The following is an 18,979-nucleotide window of genomic DNA, read 5'->3' on the forward strand; positions in this document are numbered from 1 at the left end:
TGTCACCTCTCGCATTTATCATAGGACCTGGAAAGCCTTCTTTCGTCGATGCGAGGAAAAACAGCTAGCTCCCATGGTATTCTCTTTACCTTCCATTTTGGCCTTTCTACAATCAGGCCTTGATGCTGGCCTCTCTCTGAGTTCCCTCAAAGGCCAAATCTCAGCACTATCCAACCTCAGGTCAAAACCTTCCTCCAAGGAGTGGCTCACTTGACACTGCCATATCGCCCTTCTGTGGATCCGTGGGACCTTAATTTGGTCTTAACCGCCCTTCAGCAATCTCCATTCGAACCTATCCAGGACATTTCTACGCCTCTTCTCTCATGGAAGGTAGCCTTTATGGTTGCAGTTACTGAAGGGTTTCTGAGTTGGTAGCTCTCGTGTCGGTCTCCTTTTCTTGTCTTCCATCAGGGCAAATCGGTCCTCAGACCGGTACTCTCTTTTCTACCGAAGGTGGTCTCCTCCTTCCACATCAATGAAGACATTGTGTTACCATCTTTCTGCCCGGCTCCAGTGCATCTGTTTGAAAGGTCTCTTCATAAACTGGACCTTGTTAGAGCTCTACGCATTTACCTTTCCAGAACAGCTCCCTTTCGGCGTACGGACTCCTTGTTTGTCATTCCTGAGGGTCGCCGTAAAGGTCTCCCCACGTCCAAGTCCTCCATCGCCCGTTGGATACATTTGGCCATTTTGGAGGCATATCGGGTCAGAGATAGGCCTCCTCCTCCGGGAGTAAAGGCCCACTCTACTCGGGCGGTGGGGGACTCCTGGACTGTTCGCCACCAGGCCTCCATGTCTCAAAACTGCAAGGCCGTAACCTGGTCTTCCCTTCACACCTTTTACGAGGTTTTACAGAATTCATACTTATGCTTCGGCTGATGCCAGCCTAGGACGGAAGGTTCTGCAAGCGGCAATTGCCCACCGTCCAACCTAGTCCGTGGCTATCCCCACCCAAGGGACTGCTTTTGGACTTCCCAAGGTTACCTGTGTCCCCCAATGAAGCTATAAAAGAGGGATTTTTGGTACTCACCGTAAAATCTTTCTTGGAGCCTTCATTGGGGGACACAGCACCCTCCCTGGTTTTGTGCATACGTTGGGCCATTGTGCCCCTGTTGTGCATGTGCATGTACATAGTTACTCTTTGTTTTGGTTCCTCCTGCTGCTTTGGTCACTAACTGATGAGCTTGGTGACTGTCAGTGGGTGTATACTGCCGAGGAGGAGCTATTTTCTCTTTTTGCCTAGTGTCAGCCTCCTGGCGACAGCAGCATACACCCATGGTTACCTGTGTCCCCCAATGAAGGCTCCAAGAAAGAGATTTTACGGTGAGTACCAAAAATCCCTCTTTTAAGGTCATGCCACAGCATCTCAATCGGATTAAGGTCATAACTAGGCCACTCCAAAGTCTTTAATTTTGTTTTTCTTAAGCCATTCAGAGGTGGACTTGCTGGTGTGCTTTGGATCATTGTCCTGCTGCATATCCCAAGTGCGCTTCAGCTTGAGGTCACGAACAGATGGCCCGACATTCTCCTTCAGGATTTTTGGTAGACAGGAGAATTCACGGTTCCAATTAGCACAGTCTTCTCGGTCCCGAAGCAGCAAAACCACCCCTGACCATCACACTACCACCACCATATCTTACTGTTGGTATGCTGTTCCTTTTCTGAAAATGCTGTGTTACTTCTACGCCAGATGTAATGGGATATACACCTTCCAAAAAGTTCAACTTTTGTCTCGTCAGTCCACAAAGTATTCTCCCAAAAGTCTTGGCGATCATCAAGATGTTTTCTGGCAAAACTGAGACGAGCCTTTATGTTCTTTTTGCTCAGCAGTGGTTTTCATCTTGGAACTCTGCCACGCATGCCATTTTTGCCCAGTCTCTTTCTTATGGTGGAGTCATGAACACTGACCTTAACTGAGGCAAGTGAGGCCTGCAGTTCTTTTAGATGTTGGTGTGGGGTCTTTTGTGACCTATTGGATGAGTCGTCGCTGCACTCTTGGGGTAATTTTGGTCAGCCGGCCACTCCTGGGAAGGTTCACCCCTGCTCCATGTTTTCGCCATTTGTGGATAATGGCTCACTGTGGTTCGCAGCAGTCCTAAAGCTTTAGAAATGGCTTAATAAACTTTTTCAAACCGATAGATCTCAGTTACTTTGTTTCTCATTTGTTCCTGAGTTTCTTTGGATCACAGCATGATGTCTAGCTTTTGAGGATCTTTTGGTCTACTTCACTTTGTCAGGCTGGTCCTATTTAAATGATTTCTTGATTGAGAACAGGTGTGGCAGTAATCCGACCTATGTGTGGTTAGGGAAATTGAATTCCGCTTCCCAAAAAGGTAATAAATTAACTGTGGTTTATGTTTGTTTGTTTGTTTTGGGGGGGGGGGGCAATTACATTTTCACACAGGGCCCTGTAGGTGTCGATTTCTTTTTCCCTTAATAATAAAGACCTTCATTTAAAAACTTCATTTTTTTGTGTTACTTGTGTTATCTTTCTCTAATATTTAAATTTGTTTTGTGATCTGAAACATTTAAGTGTGACTAACATGCAAAAGAATAAGAAATCAGGAGGGGGCAAACACTCTTTCACACCACCTGTATATCTCACAACCAGAGCTGCACTCAAAATTCTGCTACTTCATTGTCTGTATATGATCTGCATATTACAGTGTATCAAGTGTTTACATCATTCACTTTGGAGTGATGAATGTATGTCTGGGGTACATCTGTCAGGAGAGACCCTGGGGTCCTTGCCTATCACCAGAATAAAGGGTTAGTAGCCACTTCAGGCTTTTTTCTGTGCAGGAAAATGCAATACCACTCCAAACAGGTGAATGGTGAGGTCTGTCCTGTCCAGACCCTTTATTCAGTGGACCCCCATCAATCAGGAAGCAATGGCATATACTCGTAAAATGGCTTATTTTCTCGTATGGCTTATTTTCAGGGATATGTTTCGGTCTTTAACTTTTATCTTGCTCTTTGGAAGGGAGAAATGATGGATCCTGGCAACCACTGCTCTCCAATGACTACTGACTGTGAAAGTGAAGCTGACACTATTGGGATGCGACTAAGGAGCAAGAAGGTGTATAGTCGCAGCGAGACATGAACGAGCGGTATGTATGGCCAATAACTAGGGATCCTTCTGGTTCCTTCACACCATCCTCTATACATTCATCCTGCAGTCTTAATTCTACAGTTTTCCTAATATCACAGATCTATGGAGGAAGCCGCATAGTCATAGCTTCTGCTGCATAAGACATAATGGCCCCGCTATATAGGATTTCTGTGGAGATCTCTAAGTTCAGCATTATAAGAGGGTTTTCCTATCGTATAATGTGATAATACGCTACTCGGTGTATAACATCCAGCCCTGCGCCCCCCGGTGAATAACATCCGACCCTTCATCCTCTGGTGTATAGCATCTGGCCTTTTACCCCCCGGTGTATAACATTCAGCCGTTCATCCTCTGGTGTATAGCATCTGGCCTTTTACCCCCCGGTGAATAACATTCGGCCGTTCATCCTCTGGTGTATAGCATCTGGCCTTTTACTCCCCGGTGTATAACATTCAGCCGTTCATCCTCTGGTGTATAGCATCTGGCCTTTTACCCCCCGGTGTATAACATTCGGCCCTTCATCCTCTGGTGTATAGCATCTGGCCTTTTACCCCCCGGTGTATAACATTCGGCCGTTCATCCTCTGGTGTATAGCATCTGGCCTTTTACTCCCCGGTGTATAACATTCAGCCGTTCATCCTCTGGTGTATAGCATCTGGCCTTTTACCCCCCCGGTGTATAACATTCGGCCGTTCATCCTCTGGTGTATAGCATCTGGCCTTTTACCCCCCGGTGTATAACATTCGGCCGTTCATCCTCTGGTGTATAGCATCTGGCCTTTTACTCCCCGGTGTATAACATTCGGCCCCCCGCCATGCCACCTGCCTTTACTAACGTGACAGAGTGGCCGGTGGTGCAGAGCTCCCTGATACCAGCACGGTCCTGTAATAGGAGCCACCGGGGTAACAAATCCGTTCATTACATTTCTCCTCCTGAATCTTCCCCCATCACCTGTGAGTGATATTATTGAGAAGTGGAAGGAACCGCAGCAACTCAACCACGAAGTGGAGACCCCGTAATGTTACAGAGTGGGGGGCTGAGTGCTGAGGAGCAGAGGGCAGAAAAGTCACCACCGCTCTGCTGACTCCATAACTGCAGAGTCCAGACCTCCTCTGGTATAACATCAGCACAAAAACTGCGCCCCCGCTGGGACAATACTATGGGCATGTTATTAGGGTTCAGTCTCAGCCCCTTAGTTCAAGTGAAGAGAATTTTTTTTTATCATTTTAATTTTTATTGAAAAATTTTCATACTTTACAAGTAATAGACTTGGGGGGGGGGGGGGGTGCAAATTAACAGGTTACAATGAAAACAAAATAAACGAGATCAGTGATAGATATTTAGCAGATTATAATGATATTCAAATTAATTATACATCTAACAATCTGAAAAGACACACAAGACTTACAATAGAAAGGGAGGGAAGGGATAAGTATAGGAGATGGAGAGGGAGGGAAAATGAGGGACTCTGTAAACGGGGTTCTTAAATATTCAGAAGTATCCAGAAGGTGTCCCAAGGGGACCAAATGCGGTTGAATCTCTCGACCGTTTCATCGAAGCAGTGCGATATTCAAAATTTCTGATACCTTTGATCCTAGTATATAGGTGAGATCTAGACAGGGGAGCGGTTTGTTTCCAATGAGAAGCTATTAAACATTTTGCAGCCGTCAATATGTGTAGAAGTCTAATAGTTCTCCTGGATATATTCTGTGGAAAGACATTAAGTAAGAAGAGCTGAGGTTTTAGTGATGGGTCTAGAATAAAGATCTGTTTAATCAGAGTTTGTACATTTGTCCAGAATGTTCTTATCAGGAGCATTCCCAGAATAGGTGAAAGATGGATCCTCTCGACAAGGCACATCTCCAACACAAGGGAGAATGGATGGATCTAATGTATGTAGAAGCTCGGGAGTGTGGTACCAGAAGTGGAGGATCTTGTATTGGTTCTTTGTCAGTGGTACAGGATGCCGAAATGGTTGCTCTTGACCAGACAAATCTCCGATCAGCCTCACTTAGGCTTCTCCCCAGATAACTTTCCCACTTGAGTATATACGGATGTCTAGTCAAAGGATTTCCATTGGGGTTTTGTATAATACTGTATTATATACATCAGAGATTAAGCCTTTGTTTGAGGGACTGTTTCTACAAAGTCTTTCAAAAGGTGTTGGGATAGAAGCCCGTAAACTATGGAATAGGGATGAAGAAAAATGCCTGATCTTAATGTATTGGAATAACGAGAGCATATCAACGGATAATTTAGATTTCATCTCCTCATGAGAGAGCAAAGTCCTTGTTTTATAGTTAATTATGTCTGCAAAATTAAGCAGACCAGTGTGAGCCCATATACCCGTCAATGAGGGTGTCAGGCTTTCAGGGAAATTTGGGTGGAATAGGAAGGATGTAATGGGGGGTGAGTTTGTGGATGACCATTTACATTTTTTAGAGCAAGTCCTTTGGATGTATCTTGTGAGATTCATTGGGCCCAGGAGTTCGTTTGAAGGGGGATTAGAAGACCCATTCCATATCAAACAGTTAGGGTGGGCTGGGACAAGAAAAAGTTTTTCAATTTCCATCCATTTCGTGTAAGCAGGATAAGATGACCATGCCGGGATTCTGCTTAGATGAATAGCCCAGTAATAATGGATAAAGTGAGGGGCTCCCGTGTCTTTGCCATTCAGCGGGGTTGACTTTGGGATTCTGTGCTGTTTTCCTGCCCATATGCATCTGAGTGGCTGCCTGTAGTGGTGACCCTGAATCTCTGAGTGGGACATGTATGGGTAGGGTTTTGTGGAATATGTATGGGTAGGGTTTCAAACAAGTAAAATAATTTTGGAAGAATTGGTCATTTTTATCGCTGAGATACAACCAAATAGGGATAAGTGTAGAGATATCCATCTCGTCAAGAGGGAACAAATTTCTTTATATAGTGATAGAGGGTTGAAAATGAAGGCGTAAGATTAAAGAGGTTGTCCACTACTAGGACAACCCCTTCTCATACCCCCTGCATGACCCCAATAAAATAAAAAAGCTGTTCCAGCGGTGTCGGCACTCGAAGTCCCGAAGCTCTCGTGCGGTTGTTGTGACACGTGAGCCAGATACCCAATCAGCGCTGGCGTCACTGTCCCTCCTTCTGTCGAATTGAACATGAAGTGGAAGTCCGGGCTGCAGCTGATCTCTGATTTCCTCTTCATGTTCGATTTGAACGAAGACAGTGATGCCAGCGCTGATTGGGTGTCTGCCTCACATGTCACAAGAGCCTCGGGACTTCAAGTGCCGTCACCGCTGGAACAGCGCCAGCACAGGATGCGAGTATAAGCTTTTTTATTTTATTGGGGCCATGCAGGGGGTATGAGAAGGGGTTGTCCTAGTAGTGGACAACTTCTTTGATTCCTAAATATTTAAGAGTGGTGCCTTTCCAATGGTATTTTAAAGAGATTACGGGGAAGATTCAGTTAGGGATCTGGTCTATTTTTTTGGGAGCGCTTCCGCTTTCGGTGTTTGTTTTGTAGCCTGACAAGGTATCAAACTCTGATGAAATGGAGTGTAGATTGGAGAGGGAAAGGTGAGGATTGGCGAGAGTTACAAGGATGTCATCTGCGAAAAGGAAAAGTTTAAATTCTGTATCCTTGATCTGAACTCCTTTTAATGTCTGGATTTGATCTAATAGCCGCAGCGAGGGGATCAATACATAACACGAAGAGCAGTGAACGTAATGGGCACCCTTGTCTGGTATCGTTCTTCATTATGAATGGTTTGGGAGAGTCTAATTGTTGCAGAGGGCTTGGAGTACAGACCTTCAATAGCCTTTAGAAAGGGACTTTTTATACCATAGACCTCAAGAGTTTTAAGCATAAATGGCCAGCTGAGATGGTCAAACGCCTTTTCAGCGTCTAAGCTTAACAGGAGAGTAGGTTTTTTTGGATTTTTTGACTGTCTATAAGATCAACTGCTCTTCTGATGTTGTTGCCTCCTTGTCTGAATGGAATAAAACCTATCTGATCCTTATGGATAGGGAAAGATAGATAAAGGTTCATATTAACTGCAAGTAGTTTAGTAAGTATTTTAACGACTGAGTTAAGGAGGGCTATAAGCCTGTAATTCTTACAGTCTAGTCTAGCTTTACCTGGTTTAGGTATGTCATAGGCCGCCTCCCTCCCTTTGACGCGGGCTCCGGCGCTGAGCCTGCATTTTTCCCGGCGCTGAGCCTGCATTTTTCCCGGCGCTGAGCCTGCATTTTTCCCGGCGCTGAGCCTGCATTTTTCCCGGCGCTGAGCCTGCATTTTTCCCGGCGCTGAGCCTGCATTTTTCCCGGCGCTGAGCCTGCATTTTTCCCGGCGCTGAGCCTGCATTTTTCCCGGCGCTGAGCCTGCATTTTTCCCGGCGCTGAGCCTGCATTTTTCCCGGCGCTGAGCCTGCATTTTTCCCGGCACTGAGCCTGCATTTTTCCCGGCACATGACAGATAATTTGAGTGTAGCATAGATTCAAGAACAAGAGACCCCTTTAGGAAGGAATTAAAAAGTGACCTCAGAGTGGGTAGTAGTTCATCCAGTAATATATAAGTAGGGTAAGCCGTCTGGCCCCGGTGTTTTTGTAATTGGCTGATGGTGTATTATATCTTTGATTTCTTCCTCTGTGATATGAGTATTTAACGATGTAGGAACAGTGGGTAAGTGGCAAGAATCCAGAAAGGAACTAATGAGATTATCCCTAATGGGGAAGTTAGATGGGGAAAGGTTAGGAAGTGAGTAAAGTTGTGAGAAATTCTCATGGAGAAGTCTACCGCCCAGAGTGAAGGGAAATCTTAATGCTTCAGCACAAGACATTGTGGATAATTGTAGCTTCCAGCTTTGTGGGAACAGTTTGGGAAAGGCCTTTTTTCTGTTCCCCATGACTGCGCCCAGTACACAAGGTCCATACAGACATGGGGGGGATTACATGAGCGGCCGCACAGAGCCCGGACTTCAGCCCCATCCAAGAGCAGAGATTGTGACCCCGGCCTCCCCCCCAACATCAGGGTCTGACCTCACAAATGCTCTTCTGGATGAAGGGGCAAAAATTCCCACAGACTCCTCCAAAATCTTGTAGAAAACCTTCCCAGAAAAGCGGGAGCCGTTATATCTGCAGAGGGGCGACTCCATGTTATGTCTATGGGTGTAGGATGGGAGGTCAGAAAAGCTCCTGTAGGTGGAGGGGGCTCATATGTTTCTCCATCTAGTGTATTATCTCTAATGTATGGCATCACTTTATCATTCTTTATTCTGTGATATAGATAGTGACTTTAGTACTGATTCCACACTGTGATCCCTTTTATATTTTTTTTTCCGGGCATCTTCCGGTGCGGAGCTGACTCCCTTTTTCTCAGCCATGATGCACATGGCCATATTACAGTTCCTGCACACTTCTTTGGGTCTGTGAATAATCCTATAACACAGGCACCCGGGAAGACTTGCTGACACTAGCTGGGTCGGGTTGTACTTATCGATTTTGTGTTTGGTGGAATAACCCCCATGAAGGACACAAAACCTTTCTGTGTGCAAATACTGGTTCCATTACTCCATGGGTTTATTCCGTTCTTACGCTGACCTTTCATATCCGAGATCTCTGATGTCTTACACAAATATATTCTATTTTTCTTTTTTTTTGCATTGCAGACCTATCGGGATAAAGTATCCAGCCGCTGAAGCTTATGAAGGACATCACGGAGAAGTCAATGTTACAAGCGAGTCAGACAGGAGCACACGGATCGCGCTCTCGCTAACCCGTCTGGATAATTGATTGATATTCAGGGACCCTTTGCAGGCCCTTGTGTCACATACTCATAGTGGAGGGGACACGGTTTTGGGGGTAAAACTGTAACCAGAAGAATCCCGCCAAGTCATGTATAGATAACCTGCATTAGGTACATGTAAGATGGAGCACAAACCGGGCCGCAGGGACATAACGGGGTCTGGTGAATCATTCAGAGATGGACTCTTCCACCGTTTTATGTAACGTCACTTCCTAATATTTAATTTCCTTTTTTCTGTATATGTCTATGCTCCTGTCTGATCTTGTAATTGTTAATAGATTAGTATTGTGTTCATTGAGCGTCAATGTAAGTCTTTAACTCCATTAATCAGATGCAGTTCCATTATGGACAGATGTCAGATAGAAAAACCAATTGAAACTATTCTTTAAAGAAAATTTAAAGACTTAAAAGTAGTATGAATGTGTAGGTGCTTGTCCCCCAATCAAAACAATACCTTTCTTGTAGAGATCCGATGTACCAGTCATGAGAAATCTACTGTAGTATTGAAGCCATATGCAGATCAGGCTTAAAGTGCACTGTGGATGGGTCAGTGCATTAAGACAGCTTTTTCCAGGTACATTGCCATGCCCCCAGTGCACTTTCAGCCTGATTTGCATATGGCTTCTATGCTAGATTTTTATCTCATGACTGGTACATCAGATCTCTACAAGAAAGGTAATGTTTTTATTGGGAGACCAATGCCTAGACAGCCATTCCACTATTAATATATGTACAAATATATACATGGAACATATATATGGAAGTGCATTGAGCTGTAGGGTGCATTGCTGCAAAAGGAAAAAAAAAAAAAAAAACTCTTTAAATCTTCTTCCTTAGCGAGTGTGAACGAGCTGAGTGTGACCGGAGCGTAAGTGCAAACGGAAGTAAGTGTGTGACTTGGTTTTCAGTGACTTTGGATTCAGGGAGTTTGGAAGGGAGGACTTTGGACTGAATTGCTGTCTGTATTTTATTAATTCTTTACATTTCTTTTTACTTAACATTTCTGTCTAGTGCAATCCCCATTAGGAAATGAGCTCCATTATTGACAATGCTATCCAGTGTACATCTTGCCACATGTATGCAATCCTTGAACAGCCGGTCGGGGTTGCATACTGCTGCGTGAGATGTGTGCACGTTGTGCGTTTGGAAGCCCAGGTACTGGATCTAAATGAGCAGCTGGCAACACTGAGATCCATTGACAACATGGAAAGGAGTCTGCTGCTCACTGAGCAGCTGCTCACTGGGGTAGATGTGGGGGAGGGTGGTAGTCGGGAGCTGCAGGACAGTGAGGCTGCTAGCTGGGTGACAGTTAGAAGGGGGGGTAGAGGGAAGAGTGCCAGGGAGGCTAGTCCTGATCTGGCACACCCCAATAAGTTTGCAAAGTTGGCAGATGAGGGGGGTGACGGTACAGGGGTAGCACTGCTGCAGCAAGGCATGTCCACTGAAAGCCGGAGGAGTGTCAGCTCCAGTAAGGAGGGAAATAGGAGAGCAGGGCAGGCCAGGCAGGTGCTGGTAGTGGGGGACTCATTTATTAGGGGAACAGATAGGGCAATCTGTCACAAAGACAGTGATCGTCGAACAGTGTGCTGCCTACCTGGCGCTCGAGTCCGGCACATCGCTGATCGGGTTGACAGATTACTGGGAGGGGCTGGTGAGGACCCAGCGGTCATGGTGCACATTGGCACAAATGACAAAGTTAGAGGTAGGCGGAAGGTCCTTAAAGATGATTTCAGGGAATTAGGCTGCAAGCTGAAAGCAAGGACCTCCAAGGTGGTATTCTCTGAAATACTATCGGTACCACGTGCCACGCCAGAGAGGCAATGGGAGATTAGGGAGATAAATAAGTGGCTCAAGAACTGGTGTAGGAAGGAGGGATTTGGGTTCCTGGAGAACTGGGCCGACATCTCAGTTGGCTACAGACTCTACGCTAGGGACCGGCTGCACCTCAGTGGGGAGGGTACAGCTGTGCTGGGGGAGAAAATGGCTAGAAAGTTGGAGGAGTGTTTAAACTAGGGATTGGGTGGGAGGGTATTCATTTCATAAGTGGGGAAGATAGTGCAGATAGTGACCTGGGCACAAATAAAGAAATTGGGGGTGGGGTTAGAACAGTCAATAAAGTAAGACGGAATAGAGGTACAGAAAGATACATAAAATGCATGTACACTAATGCCAGAAGTCTCACCAACAAAATGGAGGAATTAGAATTAATTTTGTTGGAAAATAATTTTGACATGGTGGGGATATCTGAGACGTGGCTGGATGGCTGGACGAGAGCCATGACTGGGTAGTTAATTCAGAAATGACCGTACAAACAAGCGAGGGGGGGGGGGGTGTTTATATGTAAAATCATCCTTAAAACTCATCTTGCGGGAGGATATATGTGAATCTAATGGAAATGTAGAGTCCCTGTGGGTGGAGATAAGGGGAGGGGGAAAAAATAATAAATTACTGATAGGGTTTTGTTATAAGTCTCCAAAAATAATGGAAGCAGCGGAGAATATCCTCGTAAAGCAAATAGATGAAGCAGCGACTCAAGGAGAAGTCATTATTATGGGGGACTTCAACTACCCTGAAATACATTGGGGAATAGAAACCTGTAGTTCAAGCAAAGGTAATAGGTTTTTGACAACTATGAGAGACAATTACCTTTCACAACTGGTTCAGGACCCAACAAGGAGGGGGGCACGGCTAGACCTAATATTAACCAACAGGCCAAACAGCATATCAAATATATGAGTTGGGGGTCACTTGGGTAATAGTGATCACAAGATAAAACGTTTTCATTTATCCTTTAATAAGATGTGTAGTAGAGGGGTTACAAGGACACTAAACTTCAGGAAGGCAAATTTCCAACGGTTGAGAGATGATCTTAGTGCAATAAACTGGGACGATATCCTGAGACATAAAGCTACACAAAGCAAATGGGAGACATTTATTAGCATCCTGAATAGGACCTGGGCACAATATATACCCTATGGGAATAAACATGCTAGAAATAGGAGGAAACCACTATGGCTAATTAGAGCTGTAAGGGGCGCAATAAGTGACAAAAAGAAAGCATTTAGAGAACTAAAGCAAGTAGGTAGTGATGATGCATTAAATAAATATAGAAAATTAAATCAATTCTGTAAAAACCAAACCAAGGCAGCAAAGATTGAGGCAGAGAGAATCATTGCCAGAGAAAGTAAAAATAACCCCAAAATATTAACTACATAAATAGTAAAAAACTAAAAAATGATAGTGTTGACCCCCTTAAAAATAGTCTGGGTGAAATGGTGGATGAGGATGAGGAAAAAGCCAATATGCTAAATGATTTTTTTTCAACCGTATTTACACAAGAAAATCGCATGACAGAAAACATGATTAGTGATAACTAAAATTCTCCATTAAATGTCACTTGCTTAACCCAGCAGGAAGTACGGCGGCGTCTAAAAATCACTAAAGGTGACAAATCCCTGGGCCCAGATGGGATACACCCACGAGTACTGCAGGAATTAAGGAACGCCATAGATAGACCATTATTTTTAATCTTTAAAGATTCCATAATAACAGGGTCTGTACCACAGGACTGGCGTATAGCAAATGTGGTGCCAATATTCAAAAAGGGGACAAAAACCGAACTTGGAGATTATAGGCCGGTAAGCTTAACCTCTACTGTGGGTAAAATCCTGGAGGGTTTCCTAAGAGATGCTATAATAGAGTATCTGAAGAAGAATAACCTCATGACCCAATATCAACATGGGTTTACGAGGGACCGTTCCTGTCAAACTAATCTGATCAGCTTTTATGAGGAGGCAAGTTCCGGACTGGACCAAGGAAATGCAGTGGATGTTGTGTATATGGACTTTTCAAAAGCTTTTGATACGGTTCCACACAAAAGGTTGATACATAAAATGAGAACAATGGGGATAGAGGAAAATATGTATGTGGGTTAAGAATTGGCTCAGTGATAGGAAACAAAGGGTGGTTATTAATGGAAAACACTCAGACTGGGTCTCCGTTAACAGTGGGGTACCACAGGGGTCAGTATTGGGCCCCCTTCTTTTTAACATATTTATTAATGACCTTGTAGGGGGCATACAGAGTAATATTTCAATAATTGCAGATGACACTAAACTCTGCAGTGTAATCAATACAGAGGAGGACAATTTTATATTACAGTAGGATCTATGTAAACTAGAAGCTTGGGCTGATAAATGGCAAATGAGCTTTAATGGGGATAAATGTAAGGTAATGCACTTGGGCAGAGGAAATAAAATGTATAATTATATGCTTAATTGTAAAACACTGGGCAAAACTGTCACTGAAAAAGACCTGGGTGTATTGGTGGACGACAAGCTCACGTTTAGTGGTCAGTGTCAGGCTGCTGCTGCAAAGGCAAATAAATAATGGGATGCATTAAAAGAGGCATAGATGCTCATGAGGAGAACATCATTTTACCTCTATACAAGTCACTAGTGCGACCACACTTAGAATACTGTGTACAGTTCTGGTCTCCGGTGTATAAGAAAGACATAGCTGAACTAGAGCGGGTGCAGAGAAGAGCGACCAAGGTTATTAGAGGACTGGGGGGTCTGCAATACCAAGACAGGTTATTACACTTGGGGTTATTTACTGTGGAAAAACGAAGGCTTAGGGGTGATCTTATTACTATGTACAAGTATATGAGGGGACAATACAAAGACCTTTCTACTGATCTTTTTACTCTGAGGCCTGAGACGGGGACAAGGGGGCATCTTCTTCGTCTGGAGTAAAGAAGGTTTAATCATAATCACAGACGGGATTCTTTACTGTAAGAGCAGTGAGACTATGGAGCTCTCTGCCGCATGATGTTGTAATGAGTGATTCACTACTAACAGTTAAGAAGGGCCTGGATGCCTTTCTTAAAAAGTATAATATTACAGGTTATATATACTAGATTCCTTGATAGGGCGTTGATCCAGGGAACTAGTCTGATTGTCGGATGGAGTCGGGAAGGAATTTTTTTCCCCAATGTGGAGCTTAGTGTTTGCCACATGTTTTTTTTTGCCTTCCTCTGGATCAACATGTTAGGCTATGGGTTGAACTAGATGGACTTAGTTTTTAAGGTTGAAGGAAGACTATGTTACTATGTAAATGTGCTTATGGATTCCCTTAAATCAGTTTAGATGTTATTGTAGAGGAGAAAAAGCTGCAAAAATTGGGAGTGTACGCTGGTAAAGTAGGACTTTTATAGTCACCAGTTATAGCCAGGAGTTCTGATTTAAAGGGGTTGTCCAATAAACAACATTCATCACCAATCCACGATTGGTGGAGGGGCCGACTATGAGAGTGGTAATCGCCCCAATACAATTGAATAGAGCAGGGACCCCCGTTATTATGATTGGTGCTGGTCTCAGGAGTCGGGCCCTCATCAGTCATCCATTTATCATCTATGCTGTGTATAGGCTATAAATGTTCTTTATGAGAAAACCCGTTTTGGGGAGGTTTTCTCATCAAATGCAACTCAATTCATACAAAAGCTGCAGATCCTGAGACGCCTGGCTGGCAGCCGCTTGTATAGGAAGTTGCCATCTCTTTATTATTTCCTCTGCAGCGGCCTCTACAGGGGAAAGTTAGCATCGCATGCGCCTATTCAGAGGAGTCCACCAGAGCTGTTCTTTGTTAGCAACTTTCCACCCTCATAGACTTGGTGCACAGACCGAGACCCCCTCTATGCTGTCATTAACCCCTAATTGGGCTGTAGACCCCATAGCGATGCAATGTCTGTCTGCACCTGGGCCATAGCAAAGCTCTTGTATCTATCTTAATATATCGTAAGTATGGCCGGCGTCACCGAGCTGAAGATTTATATATTTATTTTGTTCACGTGTGTGTATACATATGTGTCTCTCTCTATATCTCTCTCTCTATATCAATATATACTGTGTGTGTGTATATGTATATATATATATATATATATATATATATATATATATATATATATATATATATATATATATATATATATATATATATATATATAATATTTTATATTTTTTGTACCTGGAAAATGATATGATTAAAGGAGTCATTCTATTTTCTCACTTCGTCTCTTATTTTGCTTTTCATGTTCCTCTTTTCTTTTCCTGTTTCTCGCTTGCGTTAGTCCTTATATTTCAGGTCTGGGAAAGTGATTTCCCGAACGTGACATCTGTTCTCTCTGCCTCTTACGATGAAGAGATTTATGAGTGATTTGATTTTTTTCTGTGCATCACGAACAAGCTGTTTTCATGAAAATTGTTGCAAATATTATTTCTTACAGAAGGTATTTTTTAATAGGTGTAAACAATCACTGCAAAGTTTGGAAAAGTTCTGCAACTTTCTGAGATGCATATAGCTGTGAGGCTGTGTGTTCACCAGCTTCACTGCGCATGCGTTATGAAGCGCTATGTTCCCGGCGCATGCGCAGTGAAGCTGGTGAACACACAGCCTCACTGTGCATGCGAGGGGAATAGAGTGTCATAGCGCATGCGCAGTGAAGCTGTGTGATTACCAGCTTCACAGCACATGCGCGGGGAACATAGTGAGTCATTGCGCATGCGCAGTGAAGCTGGTGAACACACAGCCTAACTGCGCATGCGCGGGGAATAGAGCGTCAGCGCAGTGCGGCTGCGAACTACACAGCTTCACTGCGCATGCGCTATGACACTCTATTCCCCTCGCATGCACAGTGAGGCTGTGTGTTCACCAGCTTCACTGCGCATGCGCAATGACTCACTATGTTCCCCGCGCATGTGCTGTGAAGCTGGTAATCACACAGCTTCACTGCGCATGCGCTATGACACTCTATTCCCCTCGCATGCACAGTGAGGCTGTGTGATTACCAGCGTCACTGCGCATGCGCAATGACTCACTATGTTCCCCGCGCATGTGCTGTGAAGCTGGTAATCACACAGCCTCACTGCGCAGGCGGCCGGACATATACAAGTGCGCCTGCGCCCCACAATATCAGCGCTTGCCAGGAGCAGGATTCAAATACATGGACGGCGCCAGCAGTGAGTAAATGCTGCGCCCCCCCCATGACTGAATATGACAAGCACGCCCCTATGACTGAATGAGCAGGTAGGATCTAAGTATATTAAACGTTATAAAATCATTATAGCTGCAACAATTTTCCTGAAAACAGCTTGTTGCATCACTAACAACGCTATGCGGGCAGTGTAGAGGGCAGCTAGGATGTGACCGGTTCCCTTTAAAGGGGAACTCCACATAAGAGCATATTCACATCTCTATAATATGACTTCATATGGGAGCGCTATATGTATCTCAGAAAGTTGCAGAACGTTTCCAAACTTTGCAGTGATTGTTTACACGTACTTAAAAATACCTTCTGCAACAAATTATATTTGTTGTTGCATCCACCTGGCTGTCACAATGCCGTCCATTGATGAAATATATCCTGCCATAAATAGCACCAGTATTGTGCCGAGGATGCCCGCCGGGCAGAGAGGAATTTCCGTCTGGCTCTAGATGGCAAATTCCAACCAAGTAATTATAAGTAGACACAATGAACCTCAAAACCATGAGATTACGAAAGGGTTATTCCCATCACAGAAAGTGACGACATGTTGTTAGAATATGCCATCACTTTCGGTTTTTTGAGGCTCTGGCCCCTTAAGCTTAGATGAAAAGTGCAGTAAACCAGTGAAAGGATTAATAGAGGGGAGGCTCAAAATAAAGCAAATTTTAAGCTGTTTCCATTCATATTGGGGGATGCAGGAACAACTTGTAGCATCGGCGTCTCTGCCTCCTGCCACCATTCCCCGGCAGAGATGCCGATCCTCTTACCAGCACAGGCCCCGGTCTGAGGGCTCCGCTCCGGCATCCTCTCTCCACGCTGACACAGCCCTGGGTGCGCGCTTGGTGCGCAGATCCCCGGGCACTGTGCTTAGGGCATTAACGTTCTCCCCTCCTCTTAATGGCCGGTGGACTTTGGCTATTTAAGGCACCTCCTCCAATATGGAGGTATCTGTGCAACTTAGATCATTCTTGTGTAACGCTCTGTTTAGTTCTCAGGTCCCAGTACATGTACCCACCCGCCCGCCTGCCTGCCTGTCTATCAGCCGTGCCTGCCTGTCTCCTCTAGTTTACTAGCAGGACCATAACACTTGTTACAGGTTTTTGAAACAGTCGGTTCTCGCCTCTGCTCCTCCAGCCCCCCAGAGTGTTTCACATAGCAGAGAGTGAAGACTGGTAGCTGCAAGCCATCAGGACAGATGAGTATTCTTCTCTGCTTGCCCGCCTTCCCTCTAGCTTGGGCGCTGTCACTGCTCCCCTGTCCCCAACAGTCAGGTTTGGCCTGTCTTCTCTCCCATTGTGATGCACGGTACCGACCCAGACCCTTTATCCACGGACCTAGCAGCATCAGTGCAGGTGTTTCCCTTACGCTTTTTCTCTCACTAACCCCTTTTCTCCACCCGAACATTCTCATTCTCGATTTACCAACTCCGCAGAGGTAGGCAAATGACATTACTTGTTCATCTTATTTGGGGACACAGAACCATGGTGTAGTTTGCTGCCACCTGGAGGCTGACACTATTATTGCAATAAAATTGGCTCTTTCCCAGCAGACTATACTTCACCTGCTGGAGTCTGGCTTCCTCAGATTATTGTAGTGTCTGTCTCAGATCTGTCTTAGGTTAGGCGCTAACCACTTGACGGTCCAAGGGGTCTGGAGCAGTCAGGAGAAACTTCTCCCAATCACCGTGCTGGAGCTCAGAGCTGTCCTTCTGGCTGCACTTAGTCCAGGGGTTGCCAATCAGACAGTTCTACGGCTGTAGCCTATATCAATCACCAAGGGGGCACACACAGCCCATCAGCCATGGGATTCTGGAGTGGGCAGAGGGCAATGTTCCTGTAATCTCCGCAGTTCATATACCAGCAGTAGACAACTTGGAGGCAGACTTTTTAAGTCACCATCAGCTACCAATGGAGAGTGGGCTCTTCACCTGCAGAAGCTCAGGCAGATCTGTCGGCAGTGGGGTACACCGGATGTACTGTATATCTATTGGCATCCAGGCTAAATTACAAGGTGCCAAGAATTGTGACAAAATCCCGGGACCCCCAGGTGATCGCAGCAGACGCCCTGGTAATCTCTTGGTCCCAGTTCTCTCTGCCTTATCTCTTTCCACCTCTACCTCTTCTACCCAGATTTCTCAGGGCATAGGGTGTTCAAGTCATTCTCATTGCTCCAGACTGGCCTTGTAGGGTCTAATATGTGATCAATCTCCTGGCGGATGTCCCGTGGGCTCTGTTGGACTTTGTTCCCCAGGGTTCACTTTTCCATCAAATTTACAGTCGCTCAATTTGACAGCATGGCTGTTGAGGCTGCGATTTTGAGGGTGTCAGGTCTGTCTGAGTCAGTCACCCAGACTATGATTAGAGCCTGGAAGCTGTCCTCCTTGTGAGTCTATCATTGCACTTGGAGGGCTTATTTTCATTGGTGTGAGTCTACTAGTACTTCGCCAATAGCTTTTTCCTTGCCAGCACTGCTTTCCATCTTATAGTCTGGATTGGTAGCAGGACTGGGGTTTAAACTCCCTCAAGGGTCGGGTGTCTGCCCTGGCTATTCTGTTTCAAAGGGATTTGGCATCTATACCCCAAGTTAAGACTTTTCTCCAGGGGGTGGCAAATGTTAAGTCCACCCTATCAGGCCCCTCTGGACCCTTGGGACCTGAATCTTGTCTTGGAGGCTCTTCAGCCTCCATCTTTTGAGCCAATCAGAGAGATCTCTGCTCTTTTTCTTTCTTATAAGGTAGCTTTCCTTATAGCCATCACTTGTATCAGGAGACGTTCGGAGCTGGCGGTTCTTTCTTGCAGCGCTCTTTACCTTATTCTGCGTCAGGATAAGGTAGTGTTGAGAACAGTTTCGTCTTTTCTCCCGAAGGTAGTTTTGAGTTTTACCTTCCTTTTGTCCGGCTCCATCTCATCCTATTGATAAGTCTCTGCACAGTGTGGACGTTGTTAGAGCCGTAAAATATTATCTATCGGCTACTGCCTCATTTAGGCTATCTGATTCCTTGTTTCTTATACCACATGGCCCTTGTCAAGGTCAGGTC

The 18,979-nt window shown here is 45.0% G+C and overlaps 1 protein-coding gene across 2 annotated transcripts in view; it reads left to right on the plus strand.

The window, feature by feature from the left end:
* The window catches only part of SNAPC4 (small nuclear RNA activating complex polypeptide 4), a 40,720-nt gene extending 31,526 nt beyond the window's left edge, over positions 1–9,194 (plus strand). For both annotated transcript variants that reach the window (XM_073640107.1, XM_073640108.1), the window contains exons 23-24: positions 2,984–3,110; positions 8,764–9,194. In XM_073640107.1, the coding sequence (XP_073496208.1) occupies positions 2,984–3,103 (120 nt within the window). In that variant the 3' untranslated portion in view covers positions 3,104–3,110; positions 8,764–9,194. The remainder of the gene's footprint in view (positions 1–2,983; positions 3,111–8,763) is intronic.
* The last annotated feature ends 9,785 nt before the right edge of the window (positions 9,195–18,979 follow it).

The sequence above is a fragment of the Phyllobates terribilis genome, unplaced genomic scaffold (genome assembly GCF_046119375.1).
Source record: "Phyllobates terribilis strain yellow unplaced genomic scaffold, ASM4611937v1 Scaffold_7__3_contigs__length_470593459, whole genome shotgun sequence".
NCBI lineage: Eukaryota > Metazoa > Chordata > Amphibia > Anura > Dendrobatidae > Phyllobates > Phyllobates terribilis.